Source organism: Loxodonta africana, chromosome 25 (genome assembly GCF_030014295.1).
Source record: "Loxodonta africana isolate mLoxAfr1 chromosome 25, mLoxAfr1.hap2, whole genome shotgun sequence".
NCBI classification, from domain to species: Eukaryota; Metazoa; Chordata; class Mammalia; order Proboscidea; family Elephantidae; genus Loxodonta; species Loxodonta africana.
In genome coordinates, this window is record NC_087366.1 from 45,005,927 (window position 1) to 45,024,717 (window position 18,791).

General features: G+C 39.2%; 1 protein-coding gene across 8 annotated transcripts in view; it reads left to right on the forward strand.

Moving 5' to 3' along the window:
* The window catches only part of SDCCAG8 (SHH signaling and ciliogenesis regulator SDCCAG8), a 242,379-nt gene that overhangs the window by 135,404 nt on the left and 88,184 nt on the right, over positions 1 to 18,791 (forward strand). For all 8 annotated transcript variants that reach the window (XM_064276762.1, XM_010591051.3, XM_023549319.2 and 5 more), the window contains one exon: positions 17,939 to 18,066. In XM_064276762.1, the coding sequence (XP_064132832.1) occupies positions 17,939 to 18,066 (128 nt within the window). The remainder of the gene's footprint in view (positions 1 to 17,938; positions 18,067 to 18,791) is intronic.

Here is an 18,791-nt window from a genome sequence, read left to right on the forward strand (position 1 = left end):
GAAGACAGTTAGATGAGGAAGGAGAACTTTCCCAGTTTCTTAGAGCTATTCAAATTGAACTTTCTCTTCTGCAAACCAAAGGCATCCTTGGTAATTCTGTGCGTGGTGAAATCAGACATGCCCTTGATGTGGGCCCAGGCCTAACACAGTTGTCCTTGAAAAGCTCCCCTACATTACACTACCGATAAAGAGATGCCAATGGAGGAGCAGCCATTACGAAGCAATTGCCAGGAAAAAACATTAAAAATGCACAATTGTTTAGAGATTTTAAAGATCTAGTAATTTCTTCACCAAAGTTTCTGCACACTTTTCACAAAGATTAAATACACAGAGTAAATTAAATGGACCCAGTATTCACATGTCCCATCTCACAGCAGCTTGGATTAAATACAGGGCATTCCATCAGACTTGGGTTTGGGGGACACTTTGGTTTTAGGGACAATGTCTGTGACCATGGCAGGCTTTTGGTCAACAGTTAAAGAAATGCGATCAGCAGTTACAGAAGTGTTTATTTATCCCTCTGTTGTTTATGGTAATCGATGGCTAACCAAAAGGTTGGCGGTTCAAAACCACCAGCAGCTACGAGGGAGAAAGCCATGGTAATCTGCTTCCATAGAGATTTACAGCCTTGGAAACCCTATGGGGTTGCTATGAGTTGGAATCAACTCGACGGCAGTGGGTTGGGTGTTGTTTATGGAGATCAGGACTTTTGGTCATTTTTGTTTGTTTTAGTCTGGGTGACTATTTTGAAGAAAAAAGTAGCAGGTGATTTCTTCTAATAAAAGGAAATTGATAACCAGCATTTTAAAATCAGCTCCAAAATGTGCCTCTCTCTCTCCACTTGTTAGAAAATTTTCTTCTAGTAACTGTTCTTATCCACATAAAATTTTACTGAAAATTGATTGATTGGTATATACTTGTTTTCATTGTAACGCACTGATTTTGCCATCCGTTCTGTCATAGCTACTGAATACCTTTGTATAATAATGCTACTAGCATAGTTGTTGTTGTTGGTTGCCATCAAATCGATTCCAACTCATGGCAACCCCATGCATGTCAGAGTAGAACTGTGCTCCATAGGGTTTTCAAGGCTGTGACCTTTCAGAAGTAGATTGCCAGGCCTGTCTTCCAAGGTTCCTCTGGGTGGATTTGAACCACCAGCCTTTTGGTTAGTAGCCAAGTGGCTAACTGTTTGCGCCACCCAGGGATTACTATTAGCATAGTGCTGCTGTAAGAACAGAAAACTTATCTGGATATGGGATTCAAATTGAAAAGCAGAAAAAAGAAACTGTAACAATTGATGTCATCATTTGATATTCACACCACAAATTAAATTGTAAGCTCTTAATAGGTGGAACTAATAGCTTCTTAGTAATATTTAATTTAGTTGTACCCAGCGTAGTATCTTACATCATAGGAATCTTGAATGTTTTTGAATGAAGGAATAACAGGTTTACTGCTGTTAAACAGACATTCACTCACCGTTTATTGAGTACATGTTCTGTTCCAGCTATACTAGGCGCCATGTAAATTTTAGAAATGAAGAAGGCATGATCTTTTGTTACAGGTATCCTATAGCCTAGTGGACAAGATTTATATAATTCCATATGTGTGTTTGTGTGTGTCTGTATGTGTGTAAAATCTAGTACCCACTATGTAGATTTACAAATTTTCCGTAATTCAAGGTCATCGTAAATGAATGAAATAATAAAACTATCCATTTTGCCCAACACTCATTATAACATATAAGAACTGAGATGCAGAGAAGCTAAGTGACTCGCTCAAGGTCAGCAGTTACTTAGTGGCAGCTAAAATGAGAATCTCCATCTCCTTGCTCTTAGTCTAGTGCTCTTTCTTGTATTCCACATTATACTCCTTTGTACTTGTTGATAATGACTTGCATGAATAAACCTATTAAGAATCTTTCTGTAGAAGTCTTCTTCAATCTTTTACTGAAAGAAAAAATCATTTTATTTTTGGACTTTGGCATATGGTTAGTAGTTCTGGACACAAAAAAAGCAAAGGAGCTGTAGCTTACAAACAGCATTTACCAAATTGTATTCCTTGGAACACTCCTTCTGGGGATGGTAGTAAAGATAGCTCCTCGCATACACTGCTTACTCTGATGGGCTCGCTATACACGTTTACTCCTCTAATCCCCATGCAGCCTAATGTGGTAGACTTTGCCATGATCCCTGTTTTACAAAGAAGGAAACTGAGGTATCCGAAGGTTAATAACTTGACCATGGTCACAGAGCTACTAAATTGTGGAGCTGGGATTCAAACCTAGGCAGTCAGGCTCCAGACTACATTGTTTTATCCATTATACTGTCTTGCCTCTGGGTATTGTGAAAAGTGGGTTCTGAGGTCAATACATTTGGTAAAGTTGTATTAAGGCTAAACAGGGTTCTTGACAGTAGCCTTTAATAGGCTAATTCACATTGTGAATTTCTTAGGAAATTACTTTGTAGTATTTCCCAAATATATATGATTATTGAGAATTTTCTATTAAATCTCCATACATCTCCCAGGAGCGTATTCAGGAATACACTTGGAGAAAACTGATCTAAATTAGTTTGTGGTAGGACAACTGAGCATTGAAAAGGGTGGAAATTACTTGTTTTTCTGTCTCCTCTGTCTATGGAACATCACTTCCCACCCCCAACCCCTACTTCTCTTCCCATATAATACATGTGGTTAATGAAGAGAACAGGTAGGTAGGTTACTTTCATATTATATTTAGTCTGTCCTCTAAAGTAGGGGTGAAGGGGAGAGTGTTTTTGACCATTACTTGAAGAGTAGCTGTGTTAGAGTTGTATTGCAGTAAATTCTTCCATATCTTACTATCCCAACTTTGCCTTTATGTGTTAATAGTTGTGGAAAATAAATTTGATAAATAACCAGATGCCAATCAGTTAACTGAATTTAGACACCTTTCAAAGCTTGACTCTTGGAATAAAAGTTCATAAAGTGTTTTCATGGATACTTTTCAATATAAATCTTTTTGGACAATCTTCTGCCAGGTATTACTGGCACATATTTAAAGTATGGGCCTCTAAGTCAGATACTGCAATCAATTTTATTCTACTTTAACCCTCAGTGTACCAATATACCCTCCTTTCCGTATGTATCCTCTCCTGTGCTCTGTAGAAATGGAGCAATCATAGGCAGTAGGCGCTAGAAAATGAGTTTAGCACTCGTAGTGTACTAATTCTTCTGTCAGTACAATTGGAGGTGCTTATAATTTATGATTATTTTAAGCAGCTTCTTCAGGTGAGATTTTCTACAATTGATGATCTTGTAATAATAACAATGACTAGTATTGTGATTCTCATGAGGGTTTATTATGTGTGGTCCTGGCTTTCTCACCCACCCCCCTTTCTGGATTCTTGGATTATACTTCTTTCCAACAAATCAACTCCAGCAATTTTTACAGAAGTTTGAAACCATTCACCAGCCTATTTGCTTTCCACAAAGCACAGATAATGTTTTGCAGTAAGTGAAAACTACAAAGGTAACAGATTAACTCACCAGGCAGTGGGATAGATTGCTAAACTGACAGATTGACTGACTGACTAATTTGACCTTCATAATCCTCTTGATGAACTTTGAAAGTGTTAGATTCTTACTGCATATGAGTAATGATATGAGAATGATTAGTGGAGACTAAGAAAAGAAATCTGTGGAGAAATATCTCTCAGAGAAACTGTTACTTCACATTTAACAATTATAACCAACCCTACTGCCGTCGAGTTGATTCCGACTCATAGCAACCCTATAGGACAGGGTAGAATTGCCCCATAGAGCTTCCAAGGAGAGCCTGGCGGATTCGAACTGCCGACCTCTTGGTTAGCAGACATAGCACTTAACCACTACGCCACCAGGGTTTCCTTTAACAATTGTAGATTTTGCAAATTGTACATACATTGACTTATTAGAAGCCTGTAATCCATGTAGATAATTGGACGTTTTTATCTAATTTGCCAGCTTAACTGTATAGAATAACTTTTTCATGTGCTTTATAACTTAATTTTAGATATGAATATATATTTTGGGAGTTGCTTCAAACCAGATCTGATTTACAGGAGAAAAAAAAAAAAGTTGTATCACTTACATTTGTATAGTATGGTGACTTCTTCAGCTGTTCTCAATTTTTTAATCAGAATTCTTCTCCTTTGCTTCTCCTTTCAAGCAGGGTTGCCAGCCGGTTTATTCCACTTCTTACAGTGGTTCTCAAAATATACATAACAATCACCTGAGTATATTGCTAAACTATAGATTCTGATTCAGTATATCTAGGTGGGAATGCACATTTTCAGCAGATGTTCAAACTGGAACAAACCAGTTCAAAGCCGTCCTTTAAAGTAATAGTGATTGGCTGACTTAAATGAGAAACCTATCAAGGTAAAAAAGCCTCATTTTAATAGTTTTTGCTTTTTATAAAAATTATGAGCTTTGATATCTTTATGAGGCGTTTAAATTTAGTAGTTCTGGCAACATGATTTTTTTTTGACTTATGGAACACCGGAATTAAAAATGATGCTTTGGTATAGGGAGGTAGACAAAGGAGTTACACTTTGTCCAACAGAAACATAATGGGAGCCACAAAATTCAAACCGCACGTGTAATTTAAAATTGTCAAATAGTTGCGTTGAAAAAAAGTAAACAACAGATGAAATTAACTTTTGGGTTAGCACCAAGTGCTTTAACCACCGTACCACAAGCGCTCCTCAGTTTTAATAATACAGTTTACTTAACCCAATATATAGAAAATAATATCATTTCAACATATAAGCAATATGTTAAATTAATAAAGACATAATTTTTACACTAAAACTTCAAAATCCGGTGTGTATTTTACACCGACAGCACCTGTCAGTTTAAACTAGCCACATCTGAAGTGCTCAGTAGCTACCTGTGGCCAGTGGCTGTCGTACTGGGCAGCACAACCCTGAACCTTTTCAGTTTTCCCAGCTTTCCCACATGTAGGTGCAGAATTGGTTTCTCATGAATATAAACCCTGAATTCTATTACTGCAATAATTGAAATCACTGTACCTATAAACAAGGACCCTGTCAGCTTTTTTTTATTATTATTTTGGAGTTAGTAACCGGAACTCACTTTGGTTAATCCTGTTCTGAAGATTTGGCTTTTGAGAATAAGGAGGATGAGGGAAGCTGCTACTTTCTGGCTGTTCCTTCAAGAGGAGCTGAACAGTTATCTAGTTACTGATACCAGCATCACATCACAATTTACATGTTAATAAAAACCCATTGCAGTCCAGTTAAGTCTGGCTCATAGCCACCCTATGGGACAGAGTAGAACTTCCCCATAGGGTTTCCAAGGAGTGGGCTGGTGGATTCGTACTACCAACCTTTTCGTTAGCAGCCGAGCTCTTAACCACTGTGCCACCAGGGCTCCCTTACATTTAATAGTTGTTGAAAATACATCTGACAGACGATCAATTAGATAACAATTAGAGGCCAGCCAGTTAACTGAGTTTCAAATGGTTATATGGCCTGGACTTTGCTGGTTCCTTTGTGTGGAATACCTCACCTAATCCTGATAATATCATTTTAGAAGTGAGAAAACTGAGGCTGGGACTGAAGTGAAATGCAACTCTATAAAGTCACATTTTGTACATGGTGGAGCCAGCGTTCAAACGTAGGTTTGTGTGTCTCCAAAGCCCAAGCTCACATCCATTTTGCAATGCCATCTTCCCGTATGTAGCATGTAGCAGTAAATTGAGGGAAACTTTTCTTCTTTCCCCGTGGGTGTATGTCTTAGAGATAATTACATTGATTGTTACACTTTGAGTATCTTCTAGGAAACAATGACAATAATAGTAGTACTAATTCATATTTTTGAACACTCACTATGTGTTGCCACTGTACTAAATATACTTTACTTAGGATATTCTGGTAGTCCTAGACGGAGAGGTACCATTGTTAACCCCATTGTGCATTTGAGTCCTAGAGAGGGTAAATAACTTGCTTAGACAGCACCGGTGGGTGGAGAGCACACAGCTGGGGCAGCTGGGGCTCCGAGGTCAAGTCTGGCTGACACCAAAAGCTGTGTCTCAACCCCTGCCCCCTCCTGTGCAAATGAATGACCCAGCCCTGCTGGCACTGGAGCCTGTGTGCTACGGGATAAAGGCCGAAAGCGTGCTTGTTTTTTTAGAGATATTTTAGGATTTCAGAAAAGGAACCCTGATGGCACAGTGGTTAAGCACATGGCTGCTAACTGAAAGTTTGCCTGTTCAAATCTACCAGCCCTTCCGTGGGAGAAAGATGTGGCAGTCTGCTTCCATAAAGATTTATAGCCTTGGAAACCCTATGGGGCAGTTCTACTCCATCCCTTAGGGTCACTATGAGTCAGAATCTACTTGACAGCAATCAGTTTGGTTTGAGTTTTTGGTTAGGATTCCAGTTGCTTATATACCTTTCCACAGGGCACCCATTCTCCTGGTTTCAGTAGGCCCAGGGCTGGCTCTTTGTGAAAATGGGTTTGAAGATGGATTTGGAATAAAAGAAGAAGAAGGTCTTCAGGAATGGAAAAGGCAGCTCTGCAGCTGTAGGACTGTTGAGGGAAAAGGCTAAGAAATGGCTATCAACAAACAACCAGTGCCGTCGAAGAGGAAAATCCAGCAAACACATTACGGAAGCAGAGGAAACCATAAGAATGTAGATAACAATAGTTACAAGCAAGTGGTGTGTTTTACAGTCAAATATGAACAATGTTAAATCATAAAGTGACTAAAAGGAAAACTGTTTTGATCAGGAAAACAATCCAGTTAGTGGCAAGAACAATAATTTTACTAATCAAAGAGTGAGACTGGACTTGATCTGTTAGAAAGAACACTGGACTAGGAATCAGACAACACAGGGTCAGGTCAGTTTCCACTTCTGTAAATGTAATACTTTTCAGCTCTAGGACTGCGCGCACGAATGGAGATGTTACAGCTCTATAAACGAATGGTGTTTGTTATTACACCAAGGTTATCAGTCAACAAATCATAATCCTAATTTCAATATACAAACACATTGGGGGTCTGATCAAAGGCACACCATTTCAGCAGTAATGAAAATCCTACAGCAGTCAGTTCTCCACTTACTCAAACTTAAACTTCTGGCAAATTCAGCCATTTGAAACATAGCCATAGTTAAGCTATAAATTTAAAAGTACTCCTAAGAGTCAAATAACTATTATGAAGTCCTTGCACTTTCCTCTGCAGGATCAATGGAACTATCCTAAGGCATTGCTTTTAGGCACTAAACAAACAAAAAATGGCAGCAAATTACAACAAAGACAAAAAATTACAAGCAGCGGATCAGTATGGTTGTGTGTGCTTTTGGTTGTTCAGGAGAGCATCCAGGGCCTTTCATGCAGCAAATGTTATTGAGTGCCCTGTGTGTTTCCAGCAACTGTTGGATGCTCAAAGATACAACAGTGAGCTTCCTAGCAGAGGAAAACTTCATTTTAAGTTAAGAACCATAGTAATCAGGAAGCTTTTGTTAGATTTGGTGTACCTTGTATTAAGAAGGCAGACACATAAGTACTATGTTTCAGACATATTTCAACAGCAAATGTTCAGAACCCTATGGGTATAATGTCTGGAAAAGTTTTTCATGTGGAGCATTTTATCTCCCAACAATTCCAGGTAAATGAAGCATTGTTCTATCATGCATGAGAAATAAGATGCTATAATGTGTATTTAATAATTGTAATTATTATTATTACAGCATATTGCTGGATAAATGTAATGGCCTCAAGGTAACCAACATATTCCCCCATTTAATAATGGATCCTGGAAACTAATTTCAGAAACATGTTAATAATAGAAGAACTCCCTTCAGTCAACTGCAATACAATTTGACCCTGGTGCGCATCCATTGGCAGGTTACAGAAATGCCATTATAATGCATATTGACCATACTGATGTCTGATTAGAAGTTACTCATCAGAGAAATTAATTACTAGGAATATCTAGATAAAAACTGATAATTTTCAGAGAGGAAAGGCAAGAGTTGACCAAAGTAATCAGTTAACACAGACAAATCAGAGCTGGAAAATACGAATATTTTGGCAGTTTGAAGGCACAAAGGCAAAATAATAGTCTCATTTATTTTATGCAATAGTGTATGTGTCTTTGTTCTTTCACCTGGAGAATTGGGCACATGGTACTTTAAAGTAGCTCACAGGAGCGCCTTACTGTCTCACAAGAAATTTTTTCCATGCAGTCACTGAATGCATTGGAGACTTCCGAGCTACCACAAGAATTTTAAGGGTGAATACTAGTGAAATGCACACTTGATGGCTGTCCAGCCTCCTATCCACCTATAGCATCTACTGTATCTAAAGAAACAATCACAGAAATTGCTCTTCCTGTTGCTGTAGTAATAAGTGCTCTCCCTGCTTCTGACGCTGTCCCTGCCCCATCTGTTCCCCACGCTGCAGCCAGAGTGATCCTTCTAAAGCGTGAGTGTGATCACAACACTCCCCGGCTTAAAACCCTACATTGGCTCCCTAGTCCCCTCAGGATGAAGTCCTTAAAAATAGCTTCATGTTCTGGCTCCCGCCTGCATCTCCAGTCTCATCTCTCTTCAATCTCCCCTACGCCAACTGCTCGCTTCTACCCCACAACATATATACTCCACCCTCCAGTCATGCCAGACTGTCTGCAGTTTTCCAAAGGCACCTGGTCACTTCTCTTTCCTGGGTCTTTGCACATGCTGTCCCCATCACTTGTAACTATATTCTTTAAGCCTCTGATTTTTTAAGCTTCTGGAAATCCTCCCTCACTGTCCCTAGCCACCCCCCCCAGCTCCTGTCCTATGCATCTGTATAATAGCAGGAACATAGTCCCATTTTAGTGTTTGCCGTACTATTTTAGTTGTTTTTGTTTTTACTTAATATATTTTCTTCACTAGACCACAGACTCTTTGAAGGTAGGGTCTGTGTCTTGTGTACCTTGGTGTTTGTGTTGTTGTGTGCCATCAAGTCGATTCCAACTCATAGCGACCCTATAGGACAGAGTAGAACTGCCCAATAGGGTTTCCAAGGCTGGAATCTTTATGGAAGCAGACTGCCAAATCTTTCTCCTGAGGAGTGGCTGGTGGGTTTGAACCACAGACCTTTTGGTTAGCAGCCAAGCACTTAACCGCTGCACCACCAGGGCTCCAGTACGGTGGTACCGCCATACTTGGCACAAGTAGGTGCTCAAGTATTTGTTGAATGGATGAGCAATACACTGTTTGATTAAACACACCGCCCCTGTGAGGCAGTGCCGTGGAGTGGAGAGAATACTGAACTTGGAGTGAGAAGACAGGTTCTGCTTCCAGCTCTGCTCAGAGTGGCTTTGAGCAAAAGCTCTTAATTCTCTGATCTTGAGATGCCTCATCGGTCCAACAGGGCTATCAGCTTCGTTTCCCTGCCTCACCAAGTTGTTACGAAGAGGGAGGTCAATGTATTTAAATGTGCTTTGTAAACTAGAAAGCACAGACGAACATGGAGGACGTAATGGTAAGAATCTGTGATTTTGTTCTAAGTCAACCTGAGTTGTACAGAAGGTGTAATAGAAGCAGGCAATATCTAGTCAAGCATACCAACCTTTGCCTGGAAGGTAAGAGTTTTTTGAATTATTTTGCAGGTACTGTCAGAGAACATTTCGGGAGGGAAAAATGTTTTTAGGAATGTTTCTGTTAAATATTTCCTTCCCTTTGTGTCTGTTTCTTGGAAACAAGTTGCCCCCTTTCTCTTCCCTGCTTTCTTTCCTAGAAGTGCTACGTGCTCTGATCCCATCATTCATCTTTCAACATTGCATTTAAAATTCTGACATACTTTGCAGTGATGAAAATAGAAATAATTTACTCTAGGAAATATATATGATCCCATTAAGTTTTTTGCATCCTTGAGGAAATAGAGGTCACTGAATCCTAGGTCTCTTTTCCTGTTTGTTCCCTCCCGTATTTCCATATTTGCTCAAATATACCAGAACTCTATTATCAATAAACAGCCATGGGATTTTGGGTTCCCCTCAAACACAGAAAGCATCATACCATCTACTAATTTTCTATTGTTTTTGTTTTGACTTGATTGTCAATAATAACAAACTAAATGAAATTCTAGGCCAAAGTGCAGATTATTTTATCACATTCCCTTCCTGTTGGGAAAATGGGAAAGCAGTCTATTATGCAGTCTTTCCCAGCCCCCACCTTGGTGGTCTAATCAGAAGCTTTGGGGCCTGGTAATGAAAGCTGGGAATGGAGCCTCTCTTTCCCAGTTTCCTCTCCTTCTCTAGGAGCCTCCCTCCCTGTTCTGGGTACACAGTAACTTTCTCTGTTCTGTTCATGCATGGGTGTTATATGGCACCTGGCCAAAGCCACTTCTATCTCTGTTCCTGGTGGGGTGGGAACACGGTCTCTCAACTACAGCACAAGAGGGGTGCACGTGGACCACCAGCCCTGTGACAGCTGTGGGGAGTGATCCACTGGCCACAGGGAGCCAGTGCCCACTCCTGAAGCTGACCTTGCTCTGTCTCTTCTCTATGTCAGTAAAGCGTTTTCTTCTACTGTCTGTGTGTAAGCTATGCTTTCATTTGCAACCCTGAACCCCTGACCTTGGCTCAACAGTTTGGTGCTGTGAGTTGGTGCAGAGAGCAGGATCAACAGTTTGATATTTCCGCTAGTCAGTAGTAAACAGTCCTTTCTGTATCAAAGCAGTTGTTCATTCATTCATTCATCAAATATATTTGTTGACCACACAACTGTGTGCCAGGCATACCACTCCAGGATCTTGGGATAAATTAGCAAGACAGATGAAGGGCGCTAACCTTGAGGTGCTTACATTACAAATAAGAAGCAACTGTCTCATATTCCCTAGGATTCTGTATCTTGAGAGGCAGGAGATGTGTTTGTTTGCCTTTTGTGGTTTTAGCAAAGGTCAATATATTTATTTGAGCAAGTACAACTAATGGTTGGTACTGCTGTAGGAAGAAGTGATCCAGTAACATATGGGAAAAATGGGAGAGGGAACTAGTTTGGGATTTGACTGTCAAGATAGATAATATAGATATGAAGTGACACACACACATACAGATAATTGAAATAAGACTCTTTTGTTGTCCTTTCAACCTTTTCTAATTTATTTGCATCCTTGGTAAAATACGAAATTGAAGCATAAGTGGTTCACACTGCAGACTTTGGCATCAGGTAGACCTGGATTTTCTGGCTCTGCCCATTAATAACTAGATGACTTTGGACAAATGTTATAACCTCTCTAGGCCTCAGTTTCCTCATTTATAACGTAAGAATAATAAGAGGATCTACCTCAAAGGGTTGTTGTGAGGGTTAAATAAAAGACTACATATAAAGAGTATAGTGTATGGTAAACATTAATAAATACCATATTTTTACACAAATAACATGCACCTTCTACGTTCGTTTGCCAACCACACACTCCCACTGTGAAGTATTTTCACAAGCGCCACTATGCCAGTCTTTTTTATATGTTTCTACAAAAAAATTAGCATAGAGTGCTTACAAAAATACCACATGGGAGGAGGACACAGTTGGCAAACAAACCTAAAAGGTGCACATTATTTGCGTTAAAAATACAGTAGTAGTTTACTAAAATTGTCAATCTTTTAAGGTAGGAGTTTTCTGTTTTGCCGTGTTTGAAGAACCCCAGGATTAAAGGAGTTAAGTCATCTGTCTATGATCACAGTAATAGGAGGGTAGGTGCCATACTTAGACCCTGTAGCTCTGTGAGTTTTCTACTATACTCCACTTCCTCTCGACATGATCTTCCCAGAACACCAAAGAGAGTCAACTGAAAATGGTATATATGAATTTGTAAAAATCAAAGTAAAATAAAAATGTGTAAATCAATATTTAATTCTAGTCACTGGTAGATTTCATTCTTGTTACTAGTAGATTTGTTTTTCATAGTACATTAGCAATCTTGAAACAACTTTCTATATATTTTAAGTTTGAGCAAATGAGTAAATATGTTCAGATAAGGGGAGGCAGGTTTCTTACTGATGAGGAAGAAAGTTACAACTATAAAAACCAGGAGGACTCAGATATACCCTATCCTGGAAATGGGAAATATCAGTATGAACATATATGTATGTATTAATGAGAACACATTTATATTCATATTTATACATTTATATTTATGTTCTTATCCTGGTTCTGCCTACAAAGATGACCTAGAAGCAATGATGTCTCAGCAATGAACACCACTTAGAGCTAGATCTTGGTTTCTAAATACCATTCTCCACTAAAGGGCACAAGAGCTCCTGGGACAATGCTGATTCCGAGACTGGTGCAGGGATAGTACAAGATGAGCCTGGAACATCTTGTGGTGCTAGAATGTCAAGACATGCATAAGAATAATGGAGATGTACCATCTTGAAGGAGTTTCCACTGGCCAAATCCAGGGCAATTTGAACATAGAAATAATGGTTGTAATAGATTATAATTCACTGAATAAAATAAGAATCCATGACTCCATTGTGATAGCAATAAATTAATAGATGGGAGAGCAGGGAAAGCTCTTCCTTACAGCAGAATGTTAACACCATTCAAAGGAATGATGAAGTTAGACAAGTTACCATTGAATGCTAAAACTAGGTGAGAGTTCTAAGACTAATAGGATATTTGCACAGTCTTCATATCTCCAAACTACTTATTAATTATAAAGAGAGGAAACAGTAACTTTACGGTAGAGAAACCTGGCAGATACCACCTAACCGGTGGTGTGCTGGGACCAGTTGGCCCCAGCTCATGACAGCCAGTTGTGGGTATTTCCTCCCAAATTTGTGTTCAGTGATGTCACTTTGGTAGCCTGAAACAGGTCATGGTGGTGGTATTGACAAATCCTACAAATCAGGGATTTTTCCCCCGGAGACTATTTTTAAACATTTTTCCAGCACACCACTGACTTTAACCTATGAACAAAGCTAATGTCATCAACGTTGGAACAAACAGACATTATAGGCCTTACCTCACAACAGGACCCAGTGCCTCCCTGCTACTTCTCTCCATCAAGAATGGCTCTCAGCTGGTGAGCATGTTAAAAAGGGTCTGTCTTAGTTATCTAGTGCTGCTATAACAGAAGTACCACAAATGGGTGGCTTTAACAAACAGAAATTTATTTTCTCACAGTTTAGGAGGCAAGAGGTCTGAATTCAGGGTGCCGTCTCTAGGGGAAGGCTTTCTTTCCCTGTCAGTTCTGGAGGAAAGTCCTTGGCTCTTCTGAGCTTCTGCTCCTGCCAGTCTTCATGTGGCTTGGCATCTCTCTTCCCTGATCTCTGCTTGCTTGCTTGTCCTAACTTGCTCTTTTTATATTTTGTAAAAGATTGACTCTAAACATACCCTACCCTAATCCTGCCTCATTAACAGAGACAACTCGTCCCCAAATGGGATTATAACCACAGGCATAGAGGTTAAGATTTACAGCACATATTTTGGGGGGCCACAACTCAGCCCATAACAGGGTCTGATAAATTTCATCACACTAATATGCAGCTGCTCCTAGAACTCTCTACGTTTTACTTTAAAAGGGAAACACCTTTCAATCAAAAGCATTGTATGTCTAATATGAGAACTTCAGACATCAGTAAACAGGTGAATAGCAACATGGCAGGCAGCTTTGCTGCCTTAAATCGCCTTCACCACCAGGTCTTTATTCTCAGGAAGGCCTGAGGCATTCATCATTTCTGTCCCAGGTTCATTATGGAATTTTAGAATCACCAGAAACTCTCAGTGCCTCAGTCTAGCTATAAAATTGAAAATGTATTTAAAAAAATCTGTTTAATAATTCATTTTTGTGTTTCGACATGCATATTTTTAAAGTAGCAAGTTTTAAAATAAAAAAATGATATGGAAAAGTTGAGAAACAGAAATGTAAAATTAATTCTTCAGTTCCATTTTTTAACAGGATGTTAAATATTGTACCAGCCAGTTTTTGGAAAATACAATTATCCACAAGTATAATTAGAAACAAGGAATGACTAAACCTCTGTGGGCCATGTTTGAGGCCATGTTTGAGGCCTATCCAGTATTCGGTCACTCCTTTTAACTCTTTCTTATAAAGAAAACATTGACATGGTTCACACATGTGTGAATTAAAGGCGATAGGAATAACTCGGGGATCAAGGGGGAAATTCCTATTCTAGTGCACTTGCTTTTTTAAAAATCAGCTTTATTGAAGTAAATTTACATATAATAAAATTAAACAATTTTAAGTGTGCAAATGAGTGTGTTTTGACAAATGTATACATCACAATAATGATATAGAACTTTCCCATCAACCAGAAGTTTCCCTCGTGCCCCTTGGTAGTCAACCCCTTCCTCTCCCTTCTTCTACCTCCAGTTCCTGGCAAAATAATTCCGCTTTCTATCACTCTAGTGTTGGCTTTTCTAAAAGTTCATAGAAGTGTAGTCATAAAATATGCAACCTTTTGTTCAGGCCTCTTTAACTTAGCACGCTGCTTTTGAGGTTCACCTGTGTGTTCTGTCAGCAGCTTGTTCTTTTTTACTGATGAGTAGTATTCCATTGTAAGGCCATGCCACAGTTTGTTATCTATTTAGCAGTTGGGCATTTGGTTTTTTTTCTGTTTTTTACTCTTATGAATAGATCCTTCAGCCCCATTTTAGTATTTACAAAGACGTTTTTCTTTACCTCTCTTGCTTTTACTCTAATTTGTAAAATAGGGCTAATTACAGGTTTGGGTAAATGAAGTTATTGATGTTTTGGGTGAACTGAAAGAAGTCTCTTTCAGTCATCTTAGCTAGCCTTCATGAGGCTGTCATAACCCAGTCTCATACCCAGCTAAAATTAACCCCCATTTTCTATGCTTGGAGCCCGCAGTGATGTAAACAGTTAATGTGCTGGGCTGCTGACTGAAAAGTTGGAGGTTTGGGTCCACCTAGATTCCCCTCAGAAGAAAGTCCTGGTAATCTACTTCTGAAAAATTAACCAGCGAAAACCCTATAGAGCACAGTCCTACTCTGACACACACGGGGTCACCATGAGTCAGAATCGACTCAATGGCAACTGGTTGGTTTGTTTCTATGCTTGGGTAGGTTTTATTTATTTATTTATTTATTTACCTTTCTTATGGTGCATTTCACCTTTTAAATTCTATTTTTGGCCGTTTTTAATCCCCTGCTAAACGGTAAACCTCTTAAGGGCAAGGACTTTGCCTTAATTTTCTTTATTTAACCCAGTGCATAGCTGAATGTCTTATATATCAGAGTTATTAAATATATTCAATGAACTGATATGAATTTTTCTCTTCCTTGGATACCTAAGTGGTTTTTTTATTAATTCTTTCAATCCGTTGTTTCATTACATCTATGGCATTATAAATTTCCCTAAATCAAGATATTTTGAATCCCACTTCTGCCTTTAAATCACTCACTATGAAACATTTGAGATTTCTAATCCTTTATGGCTCTCAGTTTTTTCAGCTATAAAGTGAAATTAAACAAATGTGAGATTCCCTTTTATTCTAACATTAAGAGGTTTTATAAAAGACTATTAAGTCAGAAAAAAACCTGTAGTAGGAAAAGGCAACATAATAGGAAATGGGCTAAAGAAGAGGTAGGAAAGCAAGAATATGTCACAGTTTTAAGCAATGAAATGTAAAATGTGTTGTTTCTTAAACAGTGAAAATTGAGGAAGGATTCAAGAAACGTCAGTTGATGTATAACTCAGCAGTTATTGATAGAGAGTTCTTTTATGGAGAACTACAATATGCTGGCAGTTCCTTTGCTATAGTAGATTTAGGATGTCAGTAATTAGGCAGCTTCTCATTCCAAAGATTGATAGTGAGATTGACAGCCCCTTTATGCAAAGGAACCAGAAACCCCAGTTTATGACTGTTTTCTCAGTACAATTATTAATAGTATCCCCTTTCACTCTCAAATAGGTGTTCGTTTTGGACAATGCATTAAATGGTCACCTGATTTTTGAGTTCTGGGAGCCCCAGGTCTCCCTACCTATATTCCCTATTCTAGCTAGGGGTTTCGACTTGGAGACGGTTTCTCAGTTAAAGATGGCACAGGCCGCTTCTTTAGGCAGGCCCCTTTGGCTGCCTGGTCTCTGGCTAGCAAACCCATTAGATCTATTTTCTTCCAAGCACTCTTCTTTGCTAATATGTCTGTAAAAGTTTTTGCCGCCTCATATGAGACTTGAGCTGATTCTCCAGCTTCACTTAAAGACTTCAGCCTTCCTCCCCCCAGCACCCCTCCCATGGCAAGGGTATAAGGCCATATCTTCATTAAACATTCACCATCCACTTCTTACGTGCCAAGTACTGAGCTAGGCTCAGGGTATAGAGAGACAGAGACGACAGAGGAAGACAGACATGTAATCCACTAACTAAAATATGATTAATATTATCTGAGTAGCATGTTCACAACATGTATTGAGATCACTGAGGAAAGAATAGTTAATTTAGGAGCAAAAGGGATGAGAGAGGATGAATTTTGAGGTAGGTCTTACAAGACAAGTATATGTTGTGCTGAGGGTGGAGGGAAGAAGGAGCAACATGTTCAACAGATCTATGGCCAGAAACTATGTGGTGTGACTGGGGAGGAAAAAAGTGGCCATTTGTTGCAATACATTAGTTTGGAACTGAGTGTGAGGCAACACCTTGGACCACATCCAAGGGGTGTTATTAGAAGTCCTAGAGGGACCTTATTTCACATTTAGCATGGCCCCCTGATGTTTCCATTTGAGCAAGGTGTGGGTGTATTTTCATTTTACACTACAACATTACTACATGCCTTGACCAATTTCAATACTGGCTTTCCTTATGTTGCTTTATAATTAGAAGCAAGTGAATTGAAGTTCCACAGCGGTACGTAGACTAGGAGTGATAGCTTTATGGAATGGTTTATTTTTAGTTTGGCAAAGGCGAGACAGTAAATATCTCAATTAGTAAACTAAAGCAGCATGGATGAGAGATGCCCACAAGGAGATCAGGAGTTAGAAACAACTGAGTCAGTTAATTGAAGGGAACTCTCATATCACTTAACCATATTTAGAGTATAAAAAACCAACATAATGTGTATCTGCACAGTGTCAGTATCTACAGTGCTGCCAGCCATGAGGTCCTTTGAATTCCTCGGGTTCTTATTGTTAGGAAATTTCTCTCTTTAGGAGTCACTGTGATTGGCTATTGACCCAGTGGGATGGGGGTCAATATTATATTACAGTGGGATGGGATGTTGTCCCTGCCTATGGAAGCTTTTTTTAATCCAGCGTGTTTTTTCGACTGGACCCAAAAAGGGATTTTATTATCAAGAACCGAGGGGGTTATTAATTTTCATATTCATATTTGTGTTCTTGGTATATGGCCTAATGTCTGAAAATATTTAATGAAAACATGCACTTGGTACCGCAGAATCATTTACTGGCCTCTAAATAGAGTCTCCTATGTTACATTTGACATTTCGTTTTAAGTTGGGGAGGAAAAACGAAGATGGTCTTCAAATCTTAGCTTTGGTGTATTGAGTCATGTTCTTCCTATAACCCCAGAATCTTTGGGAAATATTGACCATTCAGAAGATAAAAGACTGTGTGGCAGTACAAAATAGAGAGTAAGACTGTTACAGAAAAGGGCACTTGTTTTTCAAAGTTGTAAAATGCCACGGTTATAAACTAAACCATTATTTAGTTGAAAAAAATTTTTTTTTTTTTAATTTTTAAAGCTGTGTACTTTTGTCCATTTGGACTTTCGGCATGTCTTTTACATTGTACGAAAAGGTCCTTTGATTTCCCCTCTAAAACAGGTCTGTAAAAAGATGATTGCCTTCTTATTCTTAACCATTTACTACATCTCAGCTCGCTGTGGCCTGTAGGGGGTACGATGGGGGTTGTGCACCTGCAGATTAAACTTCTGTACGTCTCCTCTGTTTTGTAGGCTGGAAAAAGATAGCATTCAGCAGAGCTTTAGCAACGAAGCAAAGGCCCAAGCCCTTCAGGCCCAGCAAAGAGAGCAGGAGCTGACACAGAAGATACAGCAAATGGAGGCCCAGCATGACAAAACTGGTAGGTGGTAGGGAAAGATTAGAGCCTGGGCACTCGCTCACAAGCCAGGCCCACGCCTTACTGTGAAATGACATCAGGAACACCTGTAACCTTTGGCTGGCCGAAGGGAGCAGATGCTAACTACACCGGAGATTCCGAATTACATATTAGTTAGCGTTTAAAAGAGAAAATGGAAAGTATTGCCCACTGTCTGTTGATTTCAGAGTGCTGCTCTCACATCTGTTGCACCATCTGGATTATGAGTTTATTTACCTGTGTTCAAGAAACGTAAAGCTGAGAGAGACCACAACAAAGTAGAAAAACAAAGGGCTTGTTTTTGGCTGGGTTTTCAGGCACACATGTTATATAAAGAAAATAGCATCAGAAGCTCTGCGGGAAATGCTCTGAGCTTACAGTTAGAGTCTCCAGAATAGCACTGAACAGTTCCCACAGTACACACATTATAGCTACTCTAAAAGCCTAATGAGTTTGCTTCAGCATCCAAACTGGAGAAAAGCTTTAGCCATTAATCGGTTCTTAATTCACTGTCGCAGCTGGATGTAATTCAGTGGTTCCAAATTGATATGTTCCTTTATTTAATATTTGCAGCTTCAAACATTTTTAGCATTTGTATGATTTCCCCACCTCCCCCACCCCAGATGAGAGTGATGTTTAATCCCTTGCATTCTTCAAGTTCTCACAACTGCTGTTAAAATCCACTAATACAAGGCATTGACCACAGCTGG